The 26,635-nt window shown below is 42.9% G+C and overlaps 1 protein-coding gene across 2 annotated transcripts in view; it reads left to right on the top strand.

The window, feature by feature from the left end:
• PTGFRN (prostaglandin F2 receptor inhibitor) overlaps positions 1-8,483 on the top strand; it is a 77,170-nt gene extending 68,687 nt beyond the window's left edge. For both annotated transcript variants that reach the window (XM_081199626.1, XM_081199625.1), the window contains 2 exons: positions 4,364-4,669; positions 5,438-8,483. In XM_081199626.1, coding sequence (XP_081055752.1) covers positions 4,364-4,669; positions 5,438-5,604 — 473 coding nt within the window. In that variant the 3' untranslated portion in view covers positions 5,605-8,483. The remainder of the gene's footprint in view (positions 1-4,363; positions 4,670-5,437) is intronic.
• The last annotated feature ends 18,152 nt before the right edge of the window (positions 8,484-26,635 follow it).

The raw sequence follows: 26,635 nt of genomic DNA, 5'->3' as shown, positions 1-26,635 counted from the left end.
CTCAAAACATACTTTGAAATTTTTATGACCTGAGAACTACAGATCCAGTCAGTTTGTATCAGAATTCACAAACGTCAAATTCTTCAAGTATTCCTACCAAACGTGTCTACTGTTATAAGTCTTTTTCAGCCTTCTGGTTTAAGGTTCCCGGAAGGAACCAGGAGTACAGCTGCCATGTTTACAGCTGTTTCTATCCAGGCCAGAGGAAAGTGGTTCCTTTCCTTGTCCTTGTGTCTCTCATGTCCCATCCCCACACTCCCTCGGGATTGGTTCTGTCACTAGTCTGTGTGATCACCAACCCCATTCAGTTACACCGGAGTATAGAGAGTTAACAGGTACGGATAGTTTGGCTGTGCTGCATGGAGCCTCACCTGTATTTTCCACCATTCAGCAGTACATACTTGCTGCTGTTACTTCACAACAAAAGTTGGATTACTAGAGCCATTACAGATATTTCATTAGCACTTGATTTCTGATAAACAGAATCATTCTTATTTTCATTTTTGCTGTAGTAGACTTAAAGTCCTTGGTAGAGAAGATACACCCTGAAAGCAGGAGTGAGTCACCTGTGGCTGTTGTGATGTTGTTGGACTCCAGCTCTCCTCACCCTCAGCTGGCATAGCCCATGATCGGGGGGCGGGGGATGGAAGTTGTACTCAAACAACAGCTGGAGGGCCACAGGTTTTTAGGTTAGCTTTTCCATAGGTCCGTGTGCAGAGTTCATATTTTATGGACAAGCATTTGAATAGAAGACTTTAATATGCTGCAACTACAACTTGTAAACACTACTGTGGGAATTACAAAATCAAGGAAAAGTCTCTTTGTCCTTGCTTTCTTTTGTTAAATACAAATGGTCTCAACACTGAGATTTGGCAAGGCTTAAGGAGCTCTATTCTGTCAAGCCAATGTACACAGTGCCAAGCAGATAGGCTGGGGATGGGACTCAGAATCTTGAAGGCTGGTTGACCAAGGGAATTGACTAAAGGTCAGAGAGTTTAGATTTGCATGCCAAATCAAAACGTGCATATAACTGTGTGCTTTACATGCTGATCCACTTCAAAGTTCCTTCCAGGAAGGAAGTGTCCTACCACTGTAATTTGCCCCATGTGCACAGTTTTAAGGCTTAATTTGTCACAGTTCCAAATGCTATCTTTCTCTATCCCCAAAAATGCCACAAGAGCTTCTCCAACGTGTGACAAATATTATTCACATCTTAGAATAGTAACTGCCTACAGCCATCTCTCTTTAAAGTCCATTAGTATAAAAATTAAATCCGACCAGGACTTCTGTTAGATTCCACTGCATCTTGCTTCTGACTGATATTTTTATTCCTGCTTCTGCCACTGTTTCTGCTTTTATTGCTGCTTCTGCAATCCCCAGTATCGTCCCAACTCACAAAATATTCACCAGATTTACTGAAATATTGTCCACATGTATTATAAAGTTAGAAAGGTTAATGTCAGGGCCGTGAGAGATGAAAGCAAAATGAAATTGTGGAAAAGATAGGTAGTAGCTTAAGACATGCTCCTCTTCCTAGGAGTTAAGTCTCTTGGCGTGTTCTAGTGTAATTGGATCAAGTTAGTCAGAAATGTGAAGTCCAGGAATGAGATGGATAGATATGTGGGTAATGAATGGCTTTAGGGATTGAAAGTAAGGTATCTGGGACATTCGCATCCCTCTGGTCAGAGATTCTGATAACCCATCTGGATGAAGATAGATTGTTCCCATCTGTTGGACATCTTAATGTTGGGTCTTGGGCAGTTTCTCGGATTGGCTGTCCACATGACAAACTACAAATATGCAAGGTTTTTTTAATTGGCTTCCCTTCAGCTACAGCGGATGAATGGACTGCACAGATGATGCAGGTTATCCAATAGAAATGATCCTATTAGGGTGCACAGCTTGTGAATAATGCTTGTTTCTGGTACCTTTTTATCTGCAACAGAAGGCAGGATAACATAATTTCCACAAGGGCAATCAATAAACAGCTTATGACAAATGGCAGTACCTAATAACAGCAAAAAATATCTTAATGCGGCAAAAACCAAGCTAGAGACTTCTAGAGTTCTCTAGGCTGCATTTTGTATTTCACATGGGCAGGGTAACTTTCATGAGTTACAAGATATAGACTGGGAGCCTCCTTCTGGCTCCCAGTCTATGTCTTAATGCCTCTGTAATCTTTATGCTTTTGATGAAGCTTTGATTTGCATTCCCTACTGTTCCCTGTAGACAAAGGCATAGTTTTGCAGTCAAATAAACCCAGGATGTGCATAATTGCACCCCTCCTCCAATGAAACTTTTGTTGATTTTGGTTTTGTAATTTTGGGAACATTTTCATTACACTCTTCTAGAGCCTTGTACAACTTCCATGTTCCATGATATTATTGTAACTGGATGCTGATAGATGATTTTCAACTTCTCTTCTTAGATTGTGGTGTGAGTGTAATTTTAAGATGATTTATTTTATTGCTAGCCACCTTGAGTATTGCACAGAGGAACGTGGGATATAAATTTAACAAAGATATAAAAATGTGCACGTACTTAAGCCTCGTGTGTAAAGCATCTTTCACAAGTCTAGTAAAAATGGATAAGCATCATGCTTCTTTTCAGATGAGGCAACTGCCTTCTGTTATCATGAACGTAATCAGTTGACATCCACTTCATGCAAAGATTGTCATAATGAACTTTGGCTTTGAGGGTACAGTCCAAGCAATATTGTAGCAGGCATAGTTACGGTAAATCTATTCTTTGTAGTATGTGATGGTTCTTACACTTGCTTTCCAGCTCTCCGAAGACTAGGACTAGAAGACAGTTGCAACGATTAAACTGCATCCTCAGCTACCAGTCTAATGAGGTTAAAAGTGCAGATCTGCTAATGGATTTAGTATAATCTTGCACATTGGAGGGAAGAATGCAGGATATACTGATGGACTCTGACTACCTGTCATCCAGTGTTAGAGGTGGAAGTCAGTGCAAAGACACTTGAGAGAGATTAGTCTGTTAGTGAAATTGGAGGCCTTTGTTCCTAATGGCACACCACGCAAAGTAGATAGGTAGGTAGGTGATCTGAATTGGGGCAATGCATACAGGGAACAAACCTTGCAATATCACAGAAACTTGTTTCTACTGTCTGTAAGGCAACCTGCTTATACTCGCATTACCTCAGTTTTAGGGGAATACTGCTGTCTGATATCGTTTCATAACCCATGATTTGATGTCTTGTTTTGAAGATTGCAATAGCTTGCCCTTCCACCTTAAACAGGTTGGATATTTCTATGAGCATTACTATACTTTCCTAAAGCCATGCTACATTTTCCTCTTCTCTTCCCAGGTCCTCATAAAGAACAGTTCAAGCATATCTTAAAACTACAGTAAATGATGCAAGAATGAACACATACTGGCCTGTAATAAGCAAAACCAGAAATCTCAGATAGGAGCATACACAGCAATCTATCTTGTCATCACATATGAATTGGGGATTATGCTTTAAAACAGCCCTTTTATAACGGGAATATCAGGTTCAGTTTTTGAACTATGCAGTTTACCCAGATGGTGGGTAAAAAGAACTTTGCAGTAATTCAAGCTAGAGAACAGAGACTAGAAAAAGAGGACTGTGGTGATGCCATCAAAACCAGTTTTAGATCATATCTGTGTGATATTGCAGTGAATATAGTGGAGTTAAATGCAGTGTAGCTGGAGATTAACAAAGGTTGGAGTTCTTGCTTCCCCATCAGTCTGAAGCAGAATATCAATCTGAAGCAGAATAACTGTGTAGTATTGCCCCAAATGTAGTGCTGCAAATGGAACTTCTTTTGCTAATAATCACATTAGCCCAGGGGTAGGCAACCTAAGGTCCGGGGGCTGGATGCGGCCCAATCGCCTTCTCAATCCAGCCCGTGGACGGTCTGGGAATCAGCGTGTTTTTACATGAGTAGAATGTGTCCTTTTATTTAAAATGCATCTCTAGGTTATTTGTGGGGCCTGCCTGGTGTTTTTACATGAGTAGAATGTGTGCTTTTATTTAAAATGCATCTCTGGGTTATTTGGGGGCATAGGAATTCGTTCTCCCTCCCAAAAACAAATAGTCCGGCCCCCCACATGGTCTGAGGCACGGTGGACCTGCCCACAGCTGGAAAAGGTTGCTGACCCCTGCATTAGCCCTTCCTTTTGCTCCTGACAAGCTTAGAGTTGAGGCTATTGCTCGGAAGGACCCACAAATTGGACACCATTCATTGTTGGATGCAATTAAGGCTTTTCAGTTTAGCAAACTTGACTCTGGGAAGGGCAAGAGGAAACTCTGTACCTACCTGGGACTGTTGTGTTTAGTGATACCTACCCTTTACATTGGTGTTTCCCAATTCAGATGACATGTCCTTCGATGTCTCTTGGTTTGCCATGCACTCGATCGCAATGGACAGAGACCCTGTTTTCCTCGCTTCATTAGATCGGAAAGGGATAGTCACCCAGGCCAAAAGAAATGGAAGCAGTGATGTCAGCTTGGAAAGAATCAGCCCCATGGAATTCCGTCTTAGGATTCATGGCTGTGAAGACCAGGACTTTGGCAACCACTACTGCTTGGTAACCCCCTGGGTACGGTCAACTGCGGGGATCTGGCAACAGGAGATGGAGGTCAAATCCAAGCCAATCCTTGTAACTGTGAAAATGGATGGTAAGAGTGCCTCCAATTTGTTTATATATAGCATTATCAGTTGTCATTGAGAAGTAATCAACATACTTTGTCTTTCAGCATAGTGGCAAACAACATAATGCTTTCTACCACTATTGGTTTTTATGACTGCCCATGAGGGTTTTCCCGTTCTTGCATCACTAAGTGATGATCCAGGGAAAATCAGACAAAACTGCTAGAACGCACTAATATGATAGCTTGCAATTCGATTTCTTGTAGTAGTAGTTGCTCTGTTTTCTATTTGTTTTATTTACCTAGTTTGTATAATTAGTCTGCAGAAATCTGCTGTTTTTCTGTTGAATGTGAGTTGCTTGAAGCAACATACATTTTACTCTACAGGCAGATGCTCATTCCAAGCCACCATGTTATGCTGGCTTACAGTGTTGTTTCGATTACTGGCCTTCATGGTAATTGGTTGCCTTTTAAATATAGATTAAACTGGACATTTGCTGGTGGAAAGTCTCAGTGTTTGATTCTTTTTCTTAAAATTTAGAATGGAAGGTGGGATGTTTAGGTAATCATAGATAACAGTAGCTGACAAATATTTCTTTCAGTACTCTTAACATTTTTAATCTTTATAAATTGACCTGGGACTGCAATGACATCCTTATGAATCTATGTTACTTTCTCTGTCCAGGTCAGGTGCAAGTAACAAATGGCAAAGGAATACGTTTTCTAACTTGCAAGAAACATTTACTCTCTCTGGATTGTGCATAACATTTCTTCTTCTTCTTTCTCCCTCACCCTCAGTGCTGAATGCTTTCAAATTCCCACTGTTGATTGGCATTGGCCTGTCCACAATCATTGGACTCTTATCTTGTCTGATTGGCTACTGCAGTTCCCGTTGGTGCTGCAAGAAGGAAGTTCAAGAAACCCGACGAGAGAGACGCCGACTTATGTCTATGGAAATGGACTGAGCTTCAAAGTTGAGGTGGATGCACACGATTTTGGGAGGGAGGGGATTTTGGAAGGCCTGAGGCTACTCAGACTTGAGTGTGTCAAGCCAAAATGCCCTGACAACAATTGTCTGACCTTCTCTCCTGGACATAGAACTTCTCCTTTTACCAGTGTTTCACATTTAGAGCACAAGTAGTGTTTGTCAGCATTGAGCTCTTCTTCAAGTGGCACTTTTTGAGGGATAGTTATTTTCCCCCCACAGGCAAACTGTTCCACAGTGTGCTTCCTGCAGACCTTTAGCTAAGACTCACTATCAAGGCTTGTGTTTAAAACGTTTCCCCTTGTTGTTTAATAGGAAGATGGAATTGGAAGAGCTCAGAGGTAATAAATGTCTTCCTTTATAACTAGCTGATCCCTAGAGAAGAGAGAACAGGTTCCCTTACTCCGGACAGAATCTGGCGAGGAAATCCTCTTGTCTGCTGTTGGTGGGATTGGAATTCATCCAAAACTAAAACTTGGATTGTAGTTTCTGAAGTCTTTTTTTTTTTTTTAAAATAGTGCTGGTTTAGCAGCCCTGCAAAGGAAGTAGGCAGCAATACAAACCTTTTCTTACAGTGCCCTGCCTCCCACTGTGCTTCATATTGTGCCCACTATTATCATACTGATAAGAGGGGCTTGAGCTTCTGTGCCCTACATATTCCTAAGAGCCTCAACATGAAGTGCCACCACTTTTCCCACTTCTGCTCACTGTGCTGGTGAATTTTTTTTCATAACGAACATGTCACCTCTAGAAACTGGATGGAGACTGCTAGATGTTCTTAGGTGGATCACAGGTCTACCTAACTCAAGGACCAGAAGGTCTAAAATTGAGGCAGAATCCTCCTTGTACAAACATTCCTGACTGGGGGCAAGTAGAAAAAAGTCACAGAGAGCAGTGTGCCATGACAGATTAAGGTGCACCATGACAAAGACCCCTGCAGATCAGTGAACAAGAGTCTAGATCTGCAGCTTGTTATTGGGGAACTTACACAATTGGTTTTGCAGCCACCAAGTAGACTTTGGCATTGATCAGTGTCTGCAGTTGTAACTCAGGGTAGGGGTAAAGAGGGAGGGAGAAATACAGTGGATATACATGGGGGATAGTGCTCCCTTTCTGGATTCCCTTGTGCATGCTGCATAATGCAGCATATCCTTTGCTGACACACTAGGATAAATGATCATGATAGGGATCTCTGGTGCTAAAGTAGAGGGACCTAGATCTTGTCTTCCACATACCTTTATCCCTTATCCAAGGAGCTGCCCCTGTGACTTAAGGCATCTAAATCTTCCAGCACAGCCAGCATATCTAAGCAATAAGAATTCAGAACAGAGGCATTTTCCAGAAAACTTTAGGCATTAAACATGTGTGACTTGAGTCAAGCCTAAGACGTTCATGCAAAGAGCAAATGGTCATTCTACTCTATTGTGCTTGGAGGTGAAGTTGACCTGCAGAGTAAACTGGTCAATACAAGTTGAATGGAGATTGTGCACATACACAAGGAGGCATGCAGGATGTTACGTGTGTGAACATCAACTTAGCACATTCATATGAAGACACAGATGGTGTTCACAAATCACCAGTTTCAGCTTGCATTGACTCCAGTGTAAGATTGTGCATATTGCTAGGTTTGCAAGCTTTAATTCTGGGGTGTCCAAACTCAGATTCCTGAAAGGTTCCTTGAGAGCTGCAGGAACCCACTGGAAATCTGCAAACTTTAAAGTTGTATGGCGTCAACATGGCTAGAGTCCTCCAGAAGGCTTAGTAAATATGAGAGTTCTGGTTGGCTGACCATGGTAATCTGCCCCTTTGGGGCCTTCTCTGTGGCAAACCGTTTTTGCACTTGACATTTAGAACATTGCCCCAGGTGGCTTATATTTAATCCGACATCCCACCCATCTAGACAAATCCTATGTCTTAACCTTTCATATTGCAAGTTAACATTTTAGTTGCATTCTCCACGTTGTAAGACTTATTTCTTTCTTTTTTAAAGTGGAGCAGAAGCAGTTGTCTAAAGCACAAATTATCCTTCCATGCACATTGTGTCTTGAGTCTTTCTGTTCTCACATTTTGAGGGATAAACAAAAACATTTAAATGCAATAATTATGAAATGGCTTAGCCCAGGAAAGTTTAATTTTCTTTGAACACTTATTGCACACTTTGCCTCTCCATGGAAAGAAACTCAGGGTTATTTTGGTTCAGGGATTCCCTGCCTTTCATAGCAAGGTTCTCTCAAGTTGTTGTCCACGCTACTTAGACCAGAGGGTGGGGAGCTATTTTTCTTCTAAACAAATCTGGCTGATAGATTCAACTGCTCCTTTTGGTTTGGGATTATGCTTTCTCCCTTGTACTTAAGTATACCTTGAAGTAGTACCACTCCAGAGTCTCCTTCCAATTGTGCCAATTTTATATTGTTCCTCTTTTTAAAAAGTAGCTCTTCTGTCTCTCCAGAAAATATTTGTTGCTTCTGTTTTGTGTTAACTCTCTCTGGTATCTCTGTGGAGAAGAAGTTGCATGGGATTCAGTTAGGTGTTCAACAGTATTTGTCAGAGTTGCAGTCATGGAATCAACAGTCAAACATTCTAAGGGCTCCTGTCAATCCTGATTTGTCTCTTTCCATGCTTCTAGCTCACAGTTGGGAATTCAGGACATTTGGAACACGAATTGGGTAACATTTCAAAAGCATCTTTCTTAAAGGACAGGAAATCTTTTTGGTTGATTTTGAAGAAAGGTTTTAGGCACAGCTCTGGAAGCTTTTAAAGAAATGTGTTCAGCATGGCTTTGGAAGATATGAGTTGAACAGTTAAACGATGCTGTGTAATGTGTTTTTTACATTGAAAATAAATTGTCTTTTTATAAAATCGTGTTCTGTGGTCATTGTGTTAAATTACATGTTTCTCTCCCTTTATATGTGGTGCTCAGTGTACTATATGGTTTCCACTGCATGGAGTGGTGTATTATCCCATTTTAGTCAAAGGAAAATGAAATAATGTTGTTGCTTGTCTATGCTGTCAAAAGCAGCCCTGATCTTCATTCTTGACCAGTCCCCTTTTTTGGAATGTCAATATCGCTGCATCCTGCTCTAAAATGATGCACTGAATATCTCAAAATCACCATTAGTTGATGCTTTACGGTCCGCTCTATATTGACTTGAGATGCCCCTGTAATGTTTTTCTCTGAAAGGGTTTTTTTGTTTTGTTTACAATCTCTTGCTTTACATAATTATCACATTACCACAATTGTACCATTATCATTATTGAATTTGCCAACAATAACAAATTGTCCCAGAAGTTTGTTAATATGTGTCAGGGCTGCCTCAGGTCCCAGCTCACAAAGGACCAACGCCAGTTTCTCTTTATATACAGAAGTCTTTATTGAAGTTCCTTTTCGGTTTGACAGCCGCGGCGCGCAGCCCTACGTCTCAAACCCTAGACCGTCGAAGCTCCGTCTGAGTCCGTTCCTCCCAGACACCAGTTCAAGACCCTTGCCTTGCTCCACCTCTTCCTTCGCTCTCTCTTACGCTGGGTCCTCCTGCCCGCTGGGGTTTCGCCCTTCCTAGATTCTTCTGACGCTGATTCCCCTGATTGCTCCCCCTCCCTCCGGCGGGCTTTAGGACCTGGTTCCGAATCCGGGCTTTCTGCTGTCCCGCGCGCCTGTACGTTTGAACTTGGCGTGCGCGCCCAGCCCCCAACCTTCCTTCTGACCGTTACACTGCTCCTGTCGCTGCTTTCCTCCTCTTCGGGGAAGTTGGCTGGCTCTGACCTCCCCTCCATCCCCCCTCTCTCCGATGGAGGCGTGGTCAGCCCTGACTCATCTCCTCTCCCTGCTGGAGGAGACGCTGCCCCTGTCACACAGGAACCTTCCCCCCCGCTACGCTCTGGTGGGGAAGCTGGTCCTGATCTCCAGCTGCTGCTTTGGGAGTCCCCGCTGGCTTCTTGCTTCTGGTGCGTCCCCCCTGGGACCCCCCTTATCTTTACCACCGGCGCCCCCTTCTGGGAATCCTCTGATTCGCTGGAGAGGCTCATGGAATCCCTTGGATCACTGTCATTCTCCCCCCCCCCCCGCTGTCCTCAGATTCTTCCCATTCGCTCTCCATCTCCTGTCTCCCCTGTGCCTCTGTCCCTGAGCCCCTGACAATATGCTTGTTCTTTTACTATACACATTCAAATTCTACTGAGTCCGAAGTTGAATAGTTAGGATAGTTAGGTTGATTTGCTAGGTTCATTGATTTTTTTGGTACAGTGGTACCTCGGGTTAAGTACTTATTTCGTTCTGGAGGTCCATTCTTAACCTGAAACTGTTCTTAACCTGAAGCACCACTTTAGCTACTGGGGCCTCCCGCTGCTGCCATGCCGCCAGAGCACGATTTCTGTTCTCATCCTGAAGCAAAGTTCTTAACCCGTGGTAATATTTCTGGGTTAGCGGAGTCTGTAACCTGAAGCGTATGTAACCTGAAGCGTATGTAACCCGAGGTACCACTGTACAGTGGTGCCTCGCAAGACGAAAAGAATCCGTTCTGTGATTCTCTTCGTCTAGCGGTTTTTTCGTCTTGCGAAGCAAGCCCATTGATGGATTAGCGGATTAGCGCTATTAGTGGCTTTTAGCGGCTTTTAGCGGCTTAGCGGCTTATCGGATCAGCTAATAAGCGGCTTAGCGGCTTAGAAAAAGGGGGGGGGAGGAAAAAAACCCGCAGGAACTTGCAAGACATTTTCGTCTTGCGAAGCAAGCCCATAGGAGATTCGTTTTGCGAAGCACCTCCAAAACAGAAAATTGTTTCGTCTAGCGAGTTTTCCGTCTTGCGAGGCATTCATCTTGCGGGGCACCACTGTAGTAGTTTTGTTCAGGGAATGGTACTCAGTATATTTTGAGTCTGGGGCAGTGAGCTTCAGCAGGATCTTTCTGCCATTAGTAGACTGCAGTTTTGGAACGGATCAGATGAACTTTATGGGAGGGTTGTTTCCAGCTACTCCACACCTTGCCTTTGCAAGCGGCTACAGGAAATGGACACTGAGCAATATAATGGGAGAGGTGTTTCTGGGACTAAGATGAAACTGCAACTCTCCTTTGCTAATGGATGCTGCTTGTTGCTTAAGTAATGTGGGGTTTTTTTTGTATGTTACTATATTCACTGTTGTTTTGCTACATTATTATGAAATTGTTTAAAATGTCTTCCTGCTTTCTTTGTCGTAAGCTGTTTGGAATATGATTTTTATCTTTTTTTTGCAGAAAAGTGGCATACAAATAAAACGAATGAGTGATGTGTTGAATGAGCTGGCAACGGGCGAAATTGAGTTAGATCTGTGCCTGTGTGGCAATGAAGCTTATTAGCTAAGCCACAGTTAAGTGGGCACATGTTTTGGGACTCTGGTCATGACCTGTTTCCTTTCTTATCCAGAACTGCTTGCAATTTTCTCCTCAAGATGAAGACAAGCGAAGGCATCTCTATATATCTTGACAGTTCAAGCTGCGTATCAAAATCTGCCAAGAGGCCTTGCAGAAATACTCCTCTCAAGCCCTAATTTCCGTACCACTTACTTGCTTTTGTTCTTCTTTGCTTCACTTTGCTTCTTTCTCTGACAGATGAATTAAGTGGAATGGCTGGATGCAGAGGATGGCAGAGCTGCTGTTTTATTGATGATTATGTAGAAGAGGAAACTTGGGCACATAAAGCTCTTCTCATCCCTGAGCGGCAAAGCCCTGCTGACAAAATTGCCTCTCTTACACTGGGATGGTCTGGATCTGGGAGGGTTTTTGTGGAATCCCTCGTCATAGGCAAACCCAGGCATAGGCAAACTCCAGCCCTCCAGATGTTTGGGACTACAATTCCCATCATCCCTGACCATTGGTCCTGTTAGCTAAAGATGATCGGAATTGTGGTCCCAAACATCTGGAGGGCTGGAGTTTGCCTATGCCTGGTCAACGCACTTCCTGTAGAGATGTAGACTTGCTTCAGCAATTTTCTTCCTTAGGGGCAGTGGACCTACTGGAATGGTCTTCCCCCAGAGGCCTAAGGAATGTGAAGCCTTCCTGTCTGCTTTTGGAGAGCTTGCATTTGTCATGGGCTGTAGCTCTTACTGAAGTCCTAATTGCTGTGGGGCAGGAATGGGGAATACCCCCCCCCAACCATAGGGCACCTTGACTTCTGGGCAACCCTCCAGTGGTCAAATGCCAGTGCTGGTGGCAGGGAGGAGAAGCAAAAGTGGCTGGAGGAGCTAATGTGCACTTTACATTTGAACACCCTTCTCTGTCCTCCATCTGGCATGCAAGGATGAGTTCCAGCTGGGCAAAAGCATTCAAGGAGGGTGTGAAGCAGGAGCAGTGAAGTGTGTGGCCTAGAAGGAGGAGTGGTCTTTGGAGAGTCCTGAGGGCAACTTAAGAGGCTTGGAGGCCTGCGCTTCCTCCCCTCTGTTCTAGGGGACTGAAGACCACTTTTGAATGGGCACAATTGGGCGCTGTCCTGTCGAGCCCCCTCACCTCCCTGGTTTACTAGAAAGCGAGGGGAAATGAAAGGTAGGGAAGATGTGGAGAACGTAAGTGGTAGGCAGCAAGTTGCGAATCTGATCACACAACTCATAGCTCCATGGCTGTGAAGAAGCAATACTTTTCCACCACCGCTGTATCTGGAGAGTGCTCTGCTGTGGAGTTTTTACAAGTGGCTTGAGGGTCCGCTCCAACTTGGTCCTCAGAGGCATACTGTGAGATGAGTTGATTTGAGGCCAATTTAGGGTCAATTAATGTTAAGACACTAGTCAGGTGAGCATTGACAGTCCTTCCTTTGAAGCTAACGTAATCTGTTAAAAAATACCTTTTCACTGTATCTCCTTCATAGACTAGCAGGTTTCACCACCCACCCAAAAAAAGATTCACATGTGCCATTATCTTAAGGGATGGGCAGACGTTTTGGCAAGGGATGATTAGCTGCATTTGATGAGCACCTCAAACTAGTTATTTCCACACAAAGGAAAAGGTGGTTGTTACTTTGAGATTCATATTTCCTAGGATTCACACTTGAGCAGGCAGCTTTAGAAAAGCAAGGATTGTGTTCAAGGTTTATAGCGGGTGCGTAACAATAGATTAAGAAGGGGGAAGGGCTTGCCACAAAGAAGTCCTCAACCTGTGTGGTGCTTGGTTCTTGTGCTGAAACTGAATTGACAGCCCACATCCTCCGTTTAATCACATTGATGATGCTACAGTGCTCTGAACTACTGTACAAAAGTGTCTTTAAAAATGTAGTATCAACGCTGACAACTGGGAAACACTGGCCTGTGAGCGCACCAGTTGGAGAACAGCCTTTACCAAAGATATCATGGACTTTGAAGACACTCAAACTCAGGATGCAAGGGAGAAATGTGCTAAGAGGAAGGCACGCTTGGCAAATCCACACCGTGATCAACTCCCGCCTGGAAACCAATGTCCCCACTATGGAAGGACGTGTGGATCCAGAATTGGCCTCCGCAGTCACTTACAGATTCATTATTAAAACCGTGTTTATGGAAGACAATCTTATGGAAGACACAGCTACGAGTGATGGCCAAAGAATTTGTGGGAATTGTAAGCACAATCCTATAGCCCTGCCTGGGAGAATTCATGGCTAGGGAGGGAACTCTTCCATGTTCCAGAGTCTTTGAAATTAGTTTTGGCACCAATGAAATGATGTATATGCCTAATTGTAAAATTGTGTGGCCACAAAGACTGCAATCAAGAAATCTTTGATGGTGAATAGCATAATCCAAGGAGCTAAGCCATTCAAAATTTGGAATGACTTTTGAGTCCCAATAGTGGAATCCAGATTCTGTCACAGGCCCATAAAAATCCCTCTATTTGACAAATAACCTCTGAGGGACTCTGTCCTTGACTCACGGTATCCGCTAGATCCTACAGATGGGCATAGAAGTGCTTCTTTCATCTGCTTCTCCATAGGAACACTGGGCTGAGTTAGGTGTTTGCTATTTGAGGCTGACCCTCATGTCTCCTCACTGCCACTATACGTTATTAGACACTTTCAGCATGGTGTTGATTGAAGCTGCTTGTCTACTGAATATAAAGCATTGAGGGGAAACCTTGAAAACATGACCAAGTCTAATTCTATGTCAAATGTTTGCAAGGAAGGAGAGAACAAATGAAGTTTTGTTCTAATAAACGTTCGACTCTTTAAGGCACTTGTAGCTTTTGAGAGGGTCTGAATCGTTCTTCCTGAACGAAGCTTAGCCTTCGTGTGAAGTGAATGAGATTCACTGAACTACGATGCGCAATCTGCCCCGTAGCTGTTACGTCTCTTTGTTCCAGAGTTGTTTTAAATCTCTGTGTTTAGATACAGGTCAGTTTATGCAGCGGAAAGCTTCGGGTTTCTCTTTTCTTTTTACTGTTGGTTGATCCATCTACTTCCCTTTCAGAAAGCACAAACGTGAATGAATATAAAAAAGCTCAGACCTGATCAGAGGCATTTTTAGAAAGGGAGGAAAAAAGAACTCCAGGCTTCCAGACAAAGCTGTTCAAAATCTAATGGACCTTGAGAAATAGAGTCAGACGCCTGTGGGTAGCCCTTCTAAGCAAGTTAAATATTCAGAGCAGCAGCAGGAAGAGAATCCAGTTTATATTGTGGGGGGGGGGCCTCTATTAACAATCTGAAACAAAAGAATCACTTAATGCTGATGGGAATGAAGAGAAGCTGCTGAAATCAGGCTAGCAATAGGACTGCTTTGTATATGCATATTCCTCACTTGATTGCCTGTATCCATTAAAACAGGTGATGTTCACTCTCTTAAGATCATGTGAACAAGCCATTGCCAGTGCTTTTTTTCTGGGGGGACGCAAGGGTACGCATACCCCCTAAACATTTCGTGAATCTTTGCACTTTTGTCCATTTACTGTATTTATTTCCCCCGATTTGAACTATAAAATGGTGATTTTCTTGAGTCAAAATGAGAATACCTCTAAACATTTTTTTAAAGAAAAAAAAGCACTGGTAATTGCTATATATGCAGCAATCTTTTCCCTCCAACAGACTCTGCTCTGAAGGCAGCCCTGTTTAGGCAAGTTTTTAATGACTGGTGTTTTAATGTATTTTTATATCTTTTGTTGGAAGCTGCCCAGAGTGGCTGCGGAAACCCAGCCAGATAGGTAGGGTATTAATAATAATAATAATAATAATAATAATAATAATTATTATTATTATTATTATTATTATTATTATTATTATTATTATTATTATTATTTTATTCCAAGTGCTGACTGAAGATAAATATGTTGGATTGCAAAATGACTCCAGCCTAACAACAAAAGTTATTTTATTGGTCCCCACAATGTTAACGTGAATTCCTCATTGGGCTCCTCCAAAATCTAGAAATCACTGTCTTCCTGAAATTCTGCTGCTTTGGGGCTGCTGTCGCTGTCTGAAATTTGCCTTATCAAGTTGTTGTTCTCTGCTGGGATTTTTTAGATGAATAATAATTGGTGGCTGTGCATACTTTTAAATCCTGCCTTTTTAAGAGTCATTTAATTTCCCCCTTCTAAATCTTCTGCTTCTAGAAATGCTGTAATGGAATCCAAGCTTCTGTCAATCTAATTAGTTTTGAAATGCAAGTATCTCCAGAACTTAGAGACCTAAATAAGCAGCTTAATATTAAAATCCAGCTTCTTTCCCTAGCACTTAATACTTTTTATAGCAAAACTGGAATTATTGTTAAACAGGACTCTTATTCCCCCTGCCTCCATGACAAATAGAGCAAAATGACCATAATAGTATGTCATGAGGTTAGAAGGAAGGTGGCCAGTTACCTGTGACACCCCTTCAGCTCTGACCATCTGGAAGCTGAACTTTTTAAAGATTATGATTCTTAATAAGATGCTAATGCAGCTGCAAATCCCAATACAGACGAGATTTAAACATGTTATGCAATACTTTCTAATACCATGCTAACGCCTAGTTAGGCAAGTCCAGCAGTGGATAAAAGTGAGGCAGTAATCTTTTTTATTTTTATTTTTGGCAAATGCTACCATAAAACGAGCAGTCCTTTTCTAATGAAGTTTTTAACATCAACAACAGCTGATATTGTGCATCCCTCTTTGACACTCTTTGTTTTTTAAGTGGCCAGGAGATGCTCTGTTTTCCTTTTAAAACAACACAGCTTTGTCATCTACAGTTGTGATATATTCGACAAGAAAGAAAATGTGTTCTAATGACTCTGAAATCTAGCAAGACCCAGAGAAGCATGGTTTTTTAGACCTTTATGTATACAGTGATACCTCAGGATGCAAACGGGATCCGTTCCGGAGCCCTGTTCGCACCCTGAATGGAATGTAAGGCGCGATGGAGCACCTGCGCATAAATGGGTCACGTTTTGCCGCTTCCGTGCATGCGCTTGACGTCATTTTGAGTGTCTGTGCATGCGTGAGCGGCGAAACCTGGAAGTAACGTGCTCTGTTACTTCTGGGTTGCCGCAGTGCGCAACCCGAAAGCGCTCAACCTGAAGCACATTCAACCCAAGGTATGAGTGTACTTGCTAAATATCAGGCAGTTGCAGGCATGGAGTAGACAGGGTGTCACTGAAGGGGCCCTTTCTTTTATCACGGGTGTATTCTGCAAAGTGTTCTTTGCACAGTATTAGTGCACTAGGGCTGGATATATTCTGCTTCAGCTTGCTGGACAAGGTAAAGCGTAACGAAAACGGGACAAAAATAAACCAGAGCACTTGTGGTGTTAAGAAAAAACCCTAATGGACTTCAGCAGGAAGTGACATGACAGGCAGTTACTGGAAATGAAGCAATGTAACCACCACAAAACCTTTTGCAGGCACAATCATTACTGAAAGCAGGATCGTGTGTGACTGCCCCAAATAGCATCATGCTCGCAAGTAATCATGAATGTGCAATAAAAAGGATGTCTGGAGAGGTTCCGAGTTGGGAGAGGGTCTTTCGCTAAAGGCATATGAGAGCTGGTGCATGTTTGGCTTGAAAGTAAAAGGCAGATTAAGATAAGTTCTTAACTGGAAACAAAATTATTTGAGGGGGAGGAGGAAGTGTCCATGACATCAGAGATATTTCCTTTTGCAGAGACTTGAGAGAGTTACCTTTCATGTAACAAGTGGTAGTACTGATTTTATGTTGTTTATTTATTAAGTTCGTATGCTGCTCTTCATCCAAAGATCATAAGGTGGCTCGCAACAAAAAATCAAAACTGAGAACATAAAATACATTTTTAAAAAACCCTTCCACAAACAGGGAGCCACCACAGAAAAGGCCCTTTCTTATGTTGCCACCACCTGGACCTCTTGTGGATGAGGAACATGAAGATTGAGAGCCTGGCCTGCCGCATTACCAAGTCTGCCATGCCACTTTCCTTGATGACAGCAAGACCTTCTGGGAAGCTATCAGCTTTCAAATTTCCTCTCTGCAGTCATCAAAGGCACTGGACAAGAAAGAGGAACATGTTTCCCCCTCTTCAGAAAGACAAGAGTTGGTCCTTGTAGTTTGTAATGGCACTTAAACCTGAAACTGTCAATTCCCTTAGTATCCAAGTGCCTCGCATAGTTTATGCATCCATCCTTATAATGTATTTATCCTCACCTATCATGGTTATCTCTTACTAGCAACAAGACCCATTCAAGGATGACAGGAATATCAATTTCCAGAGTGGTAGTTGTGTTCATATGTTACAGCAAAAACAGAGTCTTGTGGCATTTATGCCAAAATAAATTGTTGTGGGTCACAGGCTGCTTCATCAGACACAAAGTGTGTAATCCTGAGTTAGGTATACGTATACACATGGTTAGAAGTAGGAGAGATTGTTAAATAGTGAGGTCAGGAGAAAGGAGAAAGGAGAAATTATGAATGGTTTCTATTAATACCATAATTATCAAACAGTTTTTGTTAACTTTGGCATCCTGGCATTGGTAAGCAAATTAACGCTTGTAGTATGATTATTATTTTTAAGGAACTTTTGATCCCTATTCAAGCCACAGGTGATAGAATGGAATCCCTTGTTGAATTGCTGTTTCATGTTGCTGCTGCCCTGTTGGAAGTTGCTTTGTTCAAGAATTCACTCATTCATTCATTTTATTTGTATGCCATTTTTCCATACAAAAAGTCATGTTCAAAGCGACTTACAACAAAGGAAACAGGAATAATTTTCAAACTCTATGAGAACAACTTCATCATAACATAGCAAAACAATAGCAAATATAACAACATACAAAAAAACCACATTTCAATACTATAAATATAACAAGATTACTTAAACAACACGCAACGTTCAATAGCAAAAATAACAAGGGAGCTTCACAGTTTCACCATTGTCCTAGAAACACCCCTCCCATAAAGAATGACCACTTTATAGTTCTAGAACAGGGATGGAGAACCAATTTGGCTCCACCAGCCAGATCTTTACCTGGCCCTATCTCCACATGCCAATGTAGGCAGGTGGCTGGGTCAACCCACCTGTCAGTTATGACATCAGATGATTGGCGAGTGGTTTGTCCCACCCACCTGTCCAAATCTCTTTATCAGCAGCTCTCAAGCACTTGGGGCTTTGCCGGCTCTTTGGGAAGTGCCAAGCATAGGGCCGGCAAAGCACTTGGCATAGCTGTTCCCGCTTGATAGCCACATGGCTGTCAGACACTTAGGAACCACAGCTGGATCACTGCAATACAGCAAACAGGTGCTGGGCCTGTTTTCCCTTTCAAATGCACGATTGGGAGTGTACTTTAAGGCTCCCAATTGTGAGCTCGCAGCTGTGTCTCTGCCTGCCCTGCACCTGATGCCACATATGGGCATGATTTTGGAGGAATGGCCTTGCAGGCCAAATTTGAACCCTTGGCAGGCCATGTTGGGCCCACAGACTGGAGCTATCTAGGATTTCAGGCAGGGGTCTCTTCCAATCCTACCCAGAGATGTCTGAGACTGAACTTGGGACCTTGTGCATGCAAAGTGGATGCGCCATCTCTGAGCTTCAGTCCTTCACCAAAGAAAGACTGAATTGACAACTTCTGTATGAGGAATTGGGGGGCCATTGTCCTTTACTTATGGCAGCAAAATTTCTTGGGATTGTTCAGCAATAAAGTATTGTTGACACCGAGAGAGTTTTTTGTACTTTTATTTCTGCTGAAGTACTTTTATTTTCACTTCCATTCACAGAAGGAAGGTCAGCAAATAGGAGCTCCAAAGGTACGTTCTACAGCATCATTGATTGCTTTGTTTAATAAATGTCCCAAACTGATTTATAGCTTCGGTTGTTAATGCAAGATGAACACAGGCTTCCTCAGCTTAGCTGAGCCGAGCCTATGGTCAGACCCATGTTAGAGAGGTAAATTTTTTAAAAAGGCCTTGAAGGGTTTTTCTGAGTGCTTGGAATAGATTATATATCAACACAGACGGTAGCTCTTTGACAAACAGTGCCTAAGCCATTTTCATGCTATGGAAAGAAACAACACGTGAGTAAGCAGCAGTGTTTCAAGGCTGGGACTAGACAGATCCCACCTCCACATCTCATGGCAGCGGCATAAACATGGAGTAAGTGAAATGCAGGAGCATACTGCGGAAACTTGTAAGTGAGAAGCAAACCTACAATTACCGTACAGTCATACCACTTGTTACATTTGCTTCAGGTTAAATCTTTTCAGGTTGCATCCCATGATGACCCGGAAGTACCGGAAAGGGTTACTTCCGGGTTTCGTCGCTTGCGCATGCGCAGTTGCTCAAAATGACATCACGCGCATGCACAGAAGTGGTGAATCGCGACCCATGCACGCACACACGTGGGTTGCGTTCTGCTCATGTTGCGAACGGGGCTCCGGAACAGATCCTGTTCGCAACCAGAGGTACCACTGTATTTAAAACACTATGCAATGTTGTTGTTGCTTTTAAAAAATCAACCAATAATAAGACTAAACGGTCAGCAATAAAGTCAAGAGCATTTTAGCTTAGTGTTGAAATGCCATCAAGGAGGAAGTCGATTGGATCTTCCCTAATGAAGGAGTTCCATAGCATAGAAGCTGCTGTATCTTTTCCCTGTTCCCACCTCTAGGGCCAGACAGACGCAGCCTACACATGAGGTGAGGTGAAGTCACCACTTCCAGCAGCAGGATCCACAGGGGGCAGCAGATCCAGCACCCGTGACAGCAGCCACAGCTTCTCTTCCAGTTGCCGCCACTTACGACTGCCCCCAAGGCAGGCAGAGAGAGAGACCAGCGAGCAAAGTCTTGCAAATGCCTCCCTTTTGCTAAAAACCCATCCCAGGGAAAGGGAGACATTCCTGTCCAGCATTGCTTCCTGGTTTTGCAATCCCCAAATGCAATTAGCATTTATCAATTTCATTCCTTTGCGGGTTTAAACAATGCTGCTTACATACAGGGAAGTGTGACTGCAACCTTCATTTTCATTTACTGCCTTGCATTGGTCTTCTGCTTCCTTCTGTCCGGCTCATGAGTCCCCTTCGCTTGTAAACAAACCTCCTGCATTTCGGTGGAGTTGCTTTCAAGTGCAACATGTGTTTCTCACCCAGATGTGCAGTGTTCACAGCTCCATGTGCCAGTTGCTGGTGCTGGCTGTCCCCCCACCCCCAAAGAAAACCATAGTTTTGGGTGTTTTGCACAGGGAGGGGAAAGCCATCTCTGTACAGGCTGCCACTGCTGTCTTAAGCACAGAAAACTAAGGTTGGGAGGGTGACTGTGGTCAGCATCACCTCCTTTCCCCTTCCTGAAGTTTATATTGAATGAGAGAAGCACCCTATACAACAGCAATGCAGTTTATGCTGTGGCCTTTGCTATAAGAAATTGGCATGAATCTTCCGTGTGTGTATTCTGGGGCACAATTTTCTAATTCACCTCAGGTGCCAAAATCCCTCAGGCTGGCCCTAAGGGCAGACCAGACGCAGAGGCTTTCCAAATGCTGTAAGGCAGGAGCAGTGCTTTTTTTCTCGGGGATGCAGGGGGACGCATACCCCTGAACATTTTGTGAATCTAAGTTTGACCTCATTGAGAGGCAGTATTTCAATATGAGTAGGAAAATGAGAGTACCCCTAAACATTTTTTAATAGAAAAAAGCACTGGGCAGACCATATGGGAAGGGCCCTGGGACCAATGGATGAGGAGGTTCAAAGATACTAATTGGACCACGATAACCATTAAGTCAGATGCTCAGAAGGCATGTTAAAGGCCTATAACTGCATGCGCTGAGCCATGTGCGTGAGTCTTTGCCACACAATTGGCTCGCTCCCTCCCTCATGGCAAAAAAGCCATTTCCTGAAGTGGGCCATCTAACACACACACACACACACACCCCTAAGCCTTGAAAAGGTGGGGTGGGAAATATAAAAGGGCAGAACATCACAGTCTTTCTTAAATCTAACTCCAGTGAGAACCGATCCATTAAGGTGCATGAAGCAGCTCCCCACAAACCTCAGCTGCCCGCACCTGTCTGCCTGCTCACCACCAAGCACTGCCTGTCAAATTCCTCCTCTTCAGTCTCAGTGTTGCCTTTGTAAAACTTGGCAGGGAGGAAGATGGAGACAGACAAGAATTAGTTGAAATAAAAAATTCCTTCCAGTAGCACCTTAAAGACCAACTAAGTTAGTTCTTGGTATGAGCTTTCGTGTGCATGCACACTTCTTCAGATACCAAGAATCCTGGAGATATCTGAAGAAGTGTGCATGCACACGAAAGCTCATACCAAGAACTAACTTAGTTGGTCTTTAAGGTGCTACTGGAAGGAATTTTTTATTTTGACTATGACAGACCAACATGGCTACCTATCTGTAACTGGAAGAATTAGTTGGTTCTGCTTGTCATTGGCTCTGGCGCCCCCTACTGTTGAGCTCCCAGCTTTCTGCCCTACTGGTCTCATAGGCCACCATTGCCTAACTCTGAACAAATGTGGGATTGATTTTAAAGGACTAACTGCGGGTGACCCATGTAAAGAGCCCCCAAATGAGGTTGTAAATGTTCTGAGATAATTTTAAACTGATGCACTGCTCAGGAAATCTGGGAGCAGGATCCTGCTCCTCGGGTGCAAGCCGCTTTTAGAGAACCCACCAGGACATTACTGAGCAATCTTTTCATACAGTCATACAGAATTTTCACACCGATGAGCCAGTTATTTTTACTGGAAGTTTGTAGGGAACAACGCTTTATATAATCAGTCATGCATTAAGAAGACTGTACCAGACTTCGAAGTGTTCCTTTTTCACAACTGTAACGCTAATGAATGGGAGCTGCCCTCGAGAAACGCACAGTTAGCTATTGTACCCCTAGAGGGCGCTAAAGTAATGCTTGAAATCTATCGCTAGTCATGCTGCGGGGAGAAACTTGGGAAACAAGAGCTCAAATAATCAATATTGGCACACATCAAATAATAGCCTTGGGAGCCTATGTAATTTTGTGCAGTACTCTTTCTAGGACTGCTTAATTTCTATTCTATACGTCTTATTTGTTCTCTTATTTCCTGCTAGTGTACCCAGATGCAAACACACACACACACACACACACACACCAGGGCTCCTGTTCGCTTTAATAGTGTTTTGGAAGGAGAATCCAGCAGCTTTTTCTTACTCCTCCAAGACAAGCACCTTCCAGGATTCCTTTATGTAACCAAGAGGTACAGGTGCCAAGTCCTTTTCCTCATCTGGTCTCCCAATTTCTCCTGTCCTGTTAACGGGGATACTGATGTAAATATGCAATATAGGGTTTTGTAAAGAATAAGATTCTCTTCTGTTCAGTTGCTTGGTCTTGCAAGCGCTGCTGAATATTTGCATGCATCTGCTTATGGGCTGGCTACTTTAGGAAATCTGAAGTGTGTATATAATGTGCAGTAATTTTAGCAGGAAAAAACCTCATAAGGATCAAGGAGTAATATAAGAATTAGGGGGAGGAAAGATTTGTGTCATGGTCAAAGAGATTTTTTAGAAAGTCTATCACTGCACTTAACCTTAACCCTAACTCTGTCCCATTCCTGCTTGAAATTTATTATTAATCTGGAGGACTTAAAACTGAATTCAGCACAAAGGTAGAAAGTATTTTTTTAATCCCACAGTAGATAAAGAGGCTGCTGGATCAGGACAATGGTCTATCTAATTCCAGCAAACTGTTCTCACAGTGGTCAGTGGTCAGAGCAGTCCCAGAAAAGAGCACAGAAAATAAAGTGATGGCAGAAATTTGGAATGCCTGACAATGAAGCTTTTAAAATGACTGTAAACATCGTGAAACTCATAATAGCATTGCAGGAAACCAGGGGATGTAAATAATATGATGCTGGATTTCTACAATCATCAGCAAAGTAAACCATCATTTGTGGATGTCCCTAAAGCACCAAACAAATTTATGATTCTGTCATGCAAGATTATTAGTTCTAGGTCCCCCCACCCACAGAAAATGCAGAATTCCATTCTGCATTCCTAGTTAAAGATCCAAAGCTCAGCCATCTGTTAATATTGTCTGACAGACAGTGGGTCAAAAATCCATCACTAGGGCTTGGAAGTGTTTACTGTTAAAGATGTTTTAGCTGTGGGGCAGAGTTACATCCTAATTTGCTTCTGCTTTTGTCGTGGAGTAGCTAAGGAGTGTCAGAGTGCAGCCAGGATATAAAATTGGGGTGGATGGTGGGTTTGCTACTACCTGCTATCGTAGACCCCATTTTTATGCATAAGCAGTGCTTTTTTCTGTGGGGACACAGGGGTACCCATACCCCTAAACAGTTTGTGAATCTTTGTACTTTTGTCCACTTACTGTATTTATTTTCCCCGATTTGAACTATAAAATGGTGATTTTCTTGAGTCAAAATGAGAGTACCCCTAAACATTTTTTAAGATAAAAAGCACTACGAATAAGGAAGTTGGCAAATCACCCAAGAGATATATACCACAGGCTAGCTAGAGCAGGTAAGAGTTTATTAGGTTAATGGGCCTCCTTGTGAATACACATGCATATTTATGGTGAAGAAGAAGATAATAATCAAATATATCTTTCAAAAAAAAAAAGCTTTGCTGTGAAACCTAAACAGGTCCCTATTTCTGAGAGAGTTGTTTGCACATGCATTGTACTGGACAGGACAGGATAGGATAACTTGCAGCCCACAGTCCCATCAACCCTCACCAGCATAGCCAATGGCTATTGGGAATTGAAGTCCAGCCACAACTGGAGGGTCACAGGTTCCTCATGCTTGGTGTACAATATTGTGGGTTTTCTCCTTCAAATGCAAAGATCTTGACATTTGATGGGAGGGCATTCCAACAGGCAGGGTGCCATTGGCAAGTAGGCCTTCTGCCTGGTTCCCTGTAGCTTCACTTCTTGCAGTGAGGAAATCACCAGAAGGCCCTCGGAGCTGGACCTCAGTGTCTGGGCTGAGCAATGGAAGTGGAGATGCTCCTTCAGGCATACAGGGCCAAGGCCGTCTGAGGAGAAGACCAAGCATGTTACTCTGAGCCTCATGGAGGAAGGGTGGGATAGAAATGTCACAGATCAACAAACATGCGAACAGCAGTCTCTTCCACCCAATCTGCATTTCAGATTTCAAGTAAACTACAATTTTTTAAAAGTAGCTAGTATCTGTCTTATTTCTTTAAGTGAATCATTTTTTCTTTCTTTTTGACTTGAAGTGAAATCCAGAGAACGTGGATTGGTTTACAATCTGTATTCCAGTTTCAAGTTACTTAAATTACACAGATGCAAGAGAGTTATTTAAATAAGTACTGATTTCAAGTCGTAGTTTTGCAACCCTGTGTGGAATTATCCAGACAAAGGAAACCAGCCTTTCATGGGGCGATCACCTTACTCTAACAAAATGCTCCTTTCATAAATTTAAACAAAAGCTAGTGCACTTTAATCAGTGGGTGGGTTAGGCTAGGGAGGGAAGTGTAATAGTCCCCAAATCCAAACACTCTGTCCTGTGTCATTCATTGCTTTCAGTATGAGCTAATAAATGTGACCAGGAGAAGTAATTAAGAGGGACAGGAAACTGAGAAAGAGAGGCGGAGACTGAAGTATTCTGTATTTGCCTATTAAACTAATGAGAATGTAGTGTTAGACTCCCAGGGAATCCATAATTGCCATTCCAACCCTGCAACGACAGCTTAAAAATTCAGTTGTTGCTATATCCATCACAACCTACCATCCTTTCCTACAAATCTCTTGTGAACATGGGGAGTTGGAACTCAATGTTGCCTGTGGGGCTAGCTTTCTTCATATATATGGGTTAGTACAAACTAGTGCCGGGGAGCTTTCTGGTTCTACACTGCAGTGCTCCTGTTCCTTCAGCAAAGGAATCCCAAAAGCTTATCAAGTGAGAAACCAGTTGAGGAGTTTATAAGGCACAGCCATAAAAGTTAATTGAATCAAAATCCTATTTCTGGAGCACAGACTCTAATGAGGTAATAGATACTGCAGGGCAGGCTCTCAATCCTTCCATTAAGACTCCTTGTGTTAAAGGAATCTATAGGGGGGAAAGAAGGGTTGTTTTCTATACAAGAGGCAGAGAAAGAAAATGGGCAGCTTCCTAAAAATCTCTCATTGGGCCCTAGAAGCCAGTCTGTGCCAAGACCAAAACCAGATGGTTGTGGTATGTCATGAAAGTGGCTCTGCATTCAACCAGTGTGTAAACACCAAGGTGGTCTGTATGCATTTTTGTGTTGAAATGAGAGCAGTCTTCAAATGCGAAGTACATAGGGCTGCACTGGGGAAAATTAGATTCATTTATATAATTATCATTGCAAGAAGTATGCCTCTCCCACCTGGAGTCCTTTTAGAATTATTTGCAACTGCTAAGGTGGTGTCCAGATTAGCTGTGGTGTGGTAGCATGTCTAGACTCAAAAATAAATTGGTCACAGTCCTTGAACTTCCTTGTCATAGGAACAGGAATGTTGGAAGTTTTTATTTATTATTGTTATTATTGTACTAATATTGTTGCTGTTTTATTTTCTAGGTGTTAATGCTGCTGTTCTTATTACAATGAATTTGTGATTTTTAAAATATTGTATGGCTGTTTTATTTATACTTTTGCTAGGCAGACCCAGCCTCCAAATAAGAGGAGGGGCAGGATAACGAATATCCTGAAAAGGGGGGAATATGTTTAGGGGAGGTGTACGCCTTGAAGTTACACACTAGTCACCCAAGCATGCCCCATAGCTATAAAATGCTTAGGTTGGGGACTGGAAGCCCTCAAGTACTGGATAACATAATAGAGAAAGTTGTGTATGTGGAGAGGTACCCTTTCCCTTTTTTCTTGAGACTCCCCACTCCCCCCACAAGCTCCAAACAGTCCTGTAAGACTCCTTGTCTGTTCTGGAGGAGTTGACTTGGGAAGGCAGGACCATAGAGAGCTCCTAGTGAGCAACTTGCTCCAAGAAAAGTTGGAAATGAATTGATGCCTTTCAAACCTCTGCATCTAGTCCACCTCTGCCAGATGCCACCCACTTTCGGAGAATTGAAATCTCTTAAAATGCCACCCCACTGGACTGAAGGCAAGTATGTCTCCTGTGTTCCATGGCTTCCTGTCTGGTGTGTTCCCTGGACCATTCAACTGGTGAGACACATTGTCCAAGTTGTTGCTGGACAATGAGGTCACGACACTCCCAGGATAGCTGGAGCCTGGGACAGGAACACTTTTCCTGGGGACTGAGAATGCACTGAATCTTTCAATGGTGAGTCTCACTGGTACCCCAATAATCAGATGCCAGAGACATACAATAGGCAATGGACATCACATTCACCCCCAACTTGGAAGCTTCCAGAGGCATTTAGCTAACCACTGATACAAGCAAAACTTTGGATGAATTTCTATTTTCATATGAATTTGAAAATGCAAGCAATAACAAGGAAGAAGGTCACCAATTACAAAAAGAGCAAATTAAATTCACTGGTCCATAGGCCTTAGTATGTAAGTACTGTATGCAGTTTTAAGAATCGGTGCCCGTTTTGCTTGTTTTCTCCTCCTCTCCCCATCCCTTTTCTCCTTTGTGCCATATCTTTTTCACAATCTGAAAGTCTTTTTTTTAATTGACCTGTGACTCATTCTGAGAGGTTTTCATCA

The sequence above is a fragment of the Podarcis bocagei genome (genome assembly GCF_964188305.1).
Source record: "Podarcis bocagei genome assembly, chromosome: 6".
In the NCBI taxonomy this organism is placed as follows: domain Eukaryota; kingdom Metazoa; phylum Chordata; class Lepidosauria; order Squamata; family Lacertidae; genus Podarcis; species Podarcis bocagei.
Note: the sequence above shows the minus strand (reverse complement) of the source record. Positions and strands in the feature narration are given on the sequence as shown.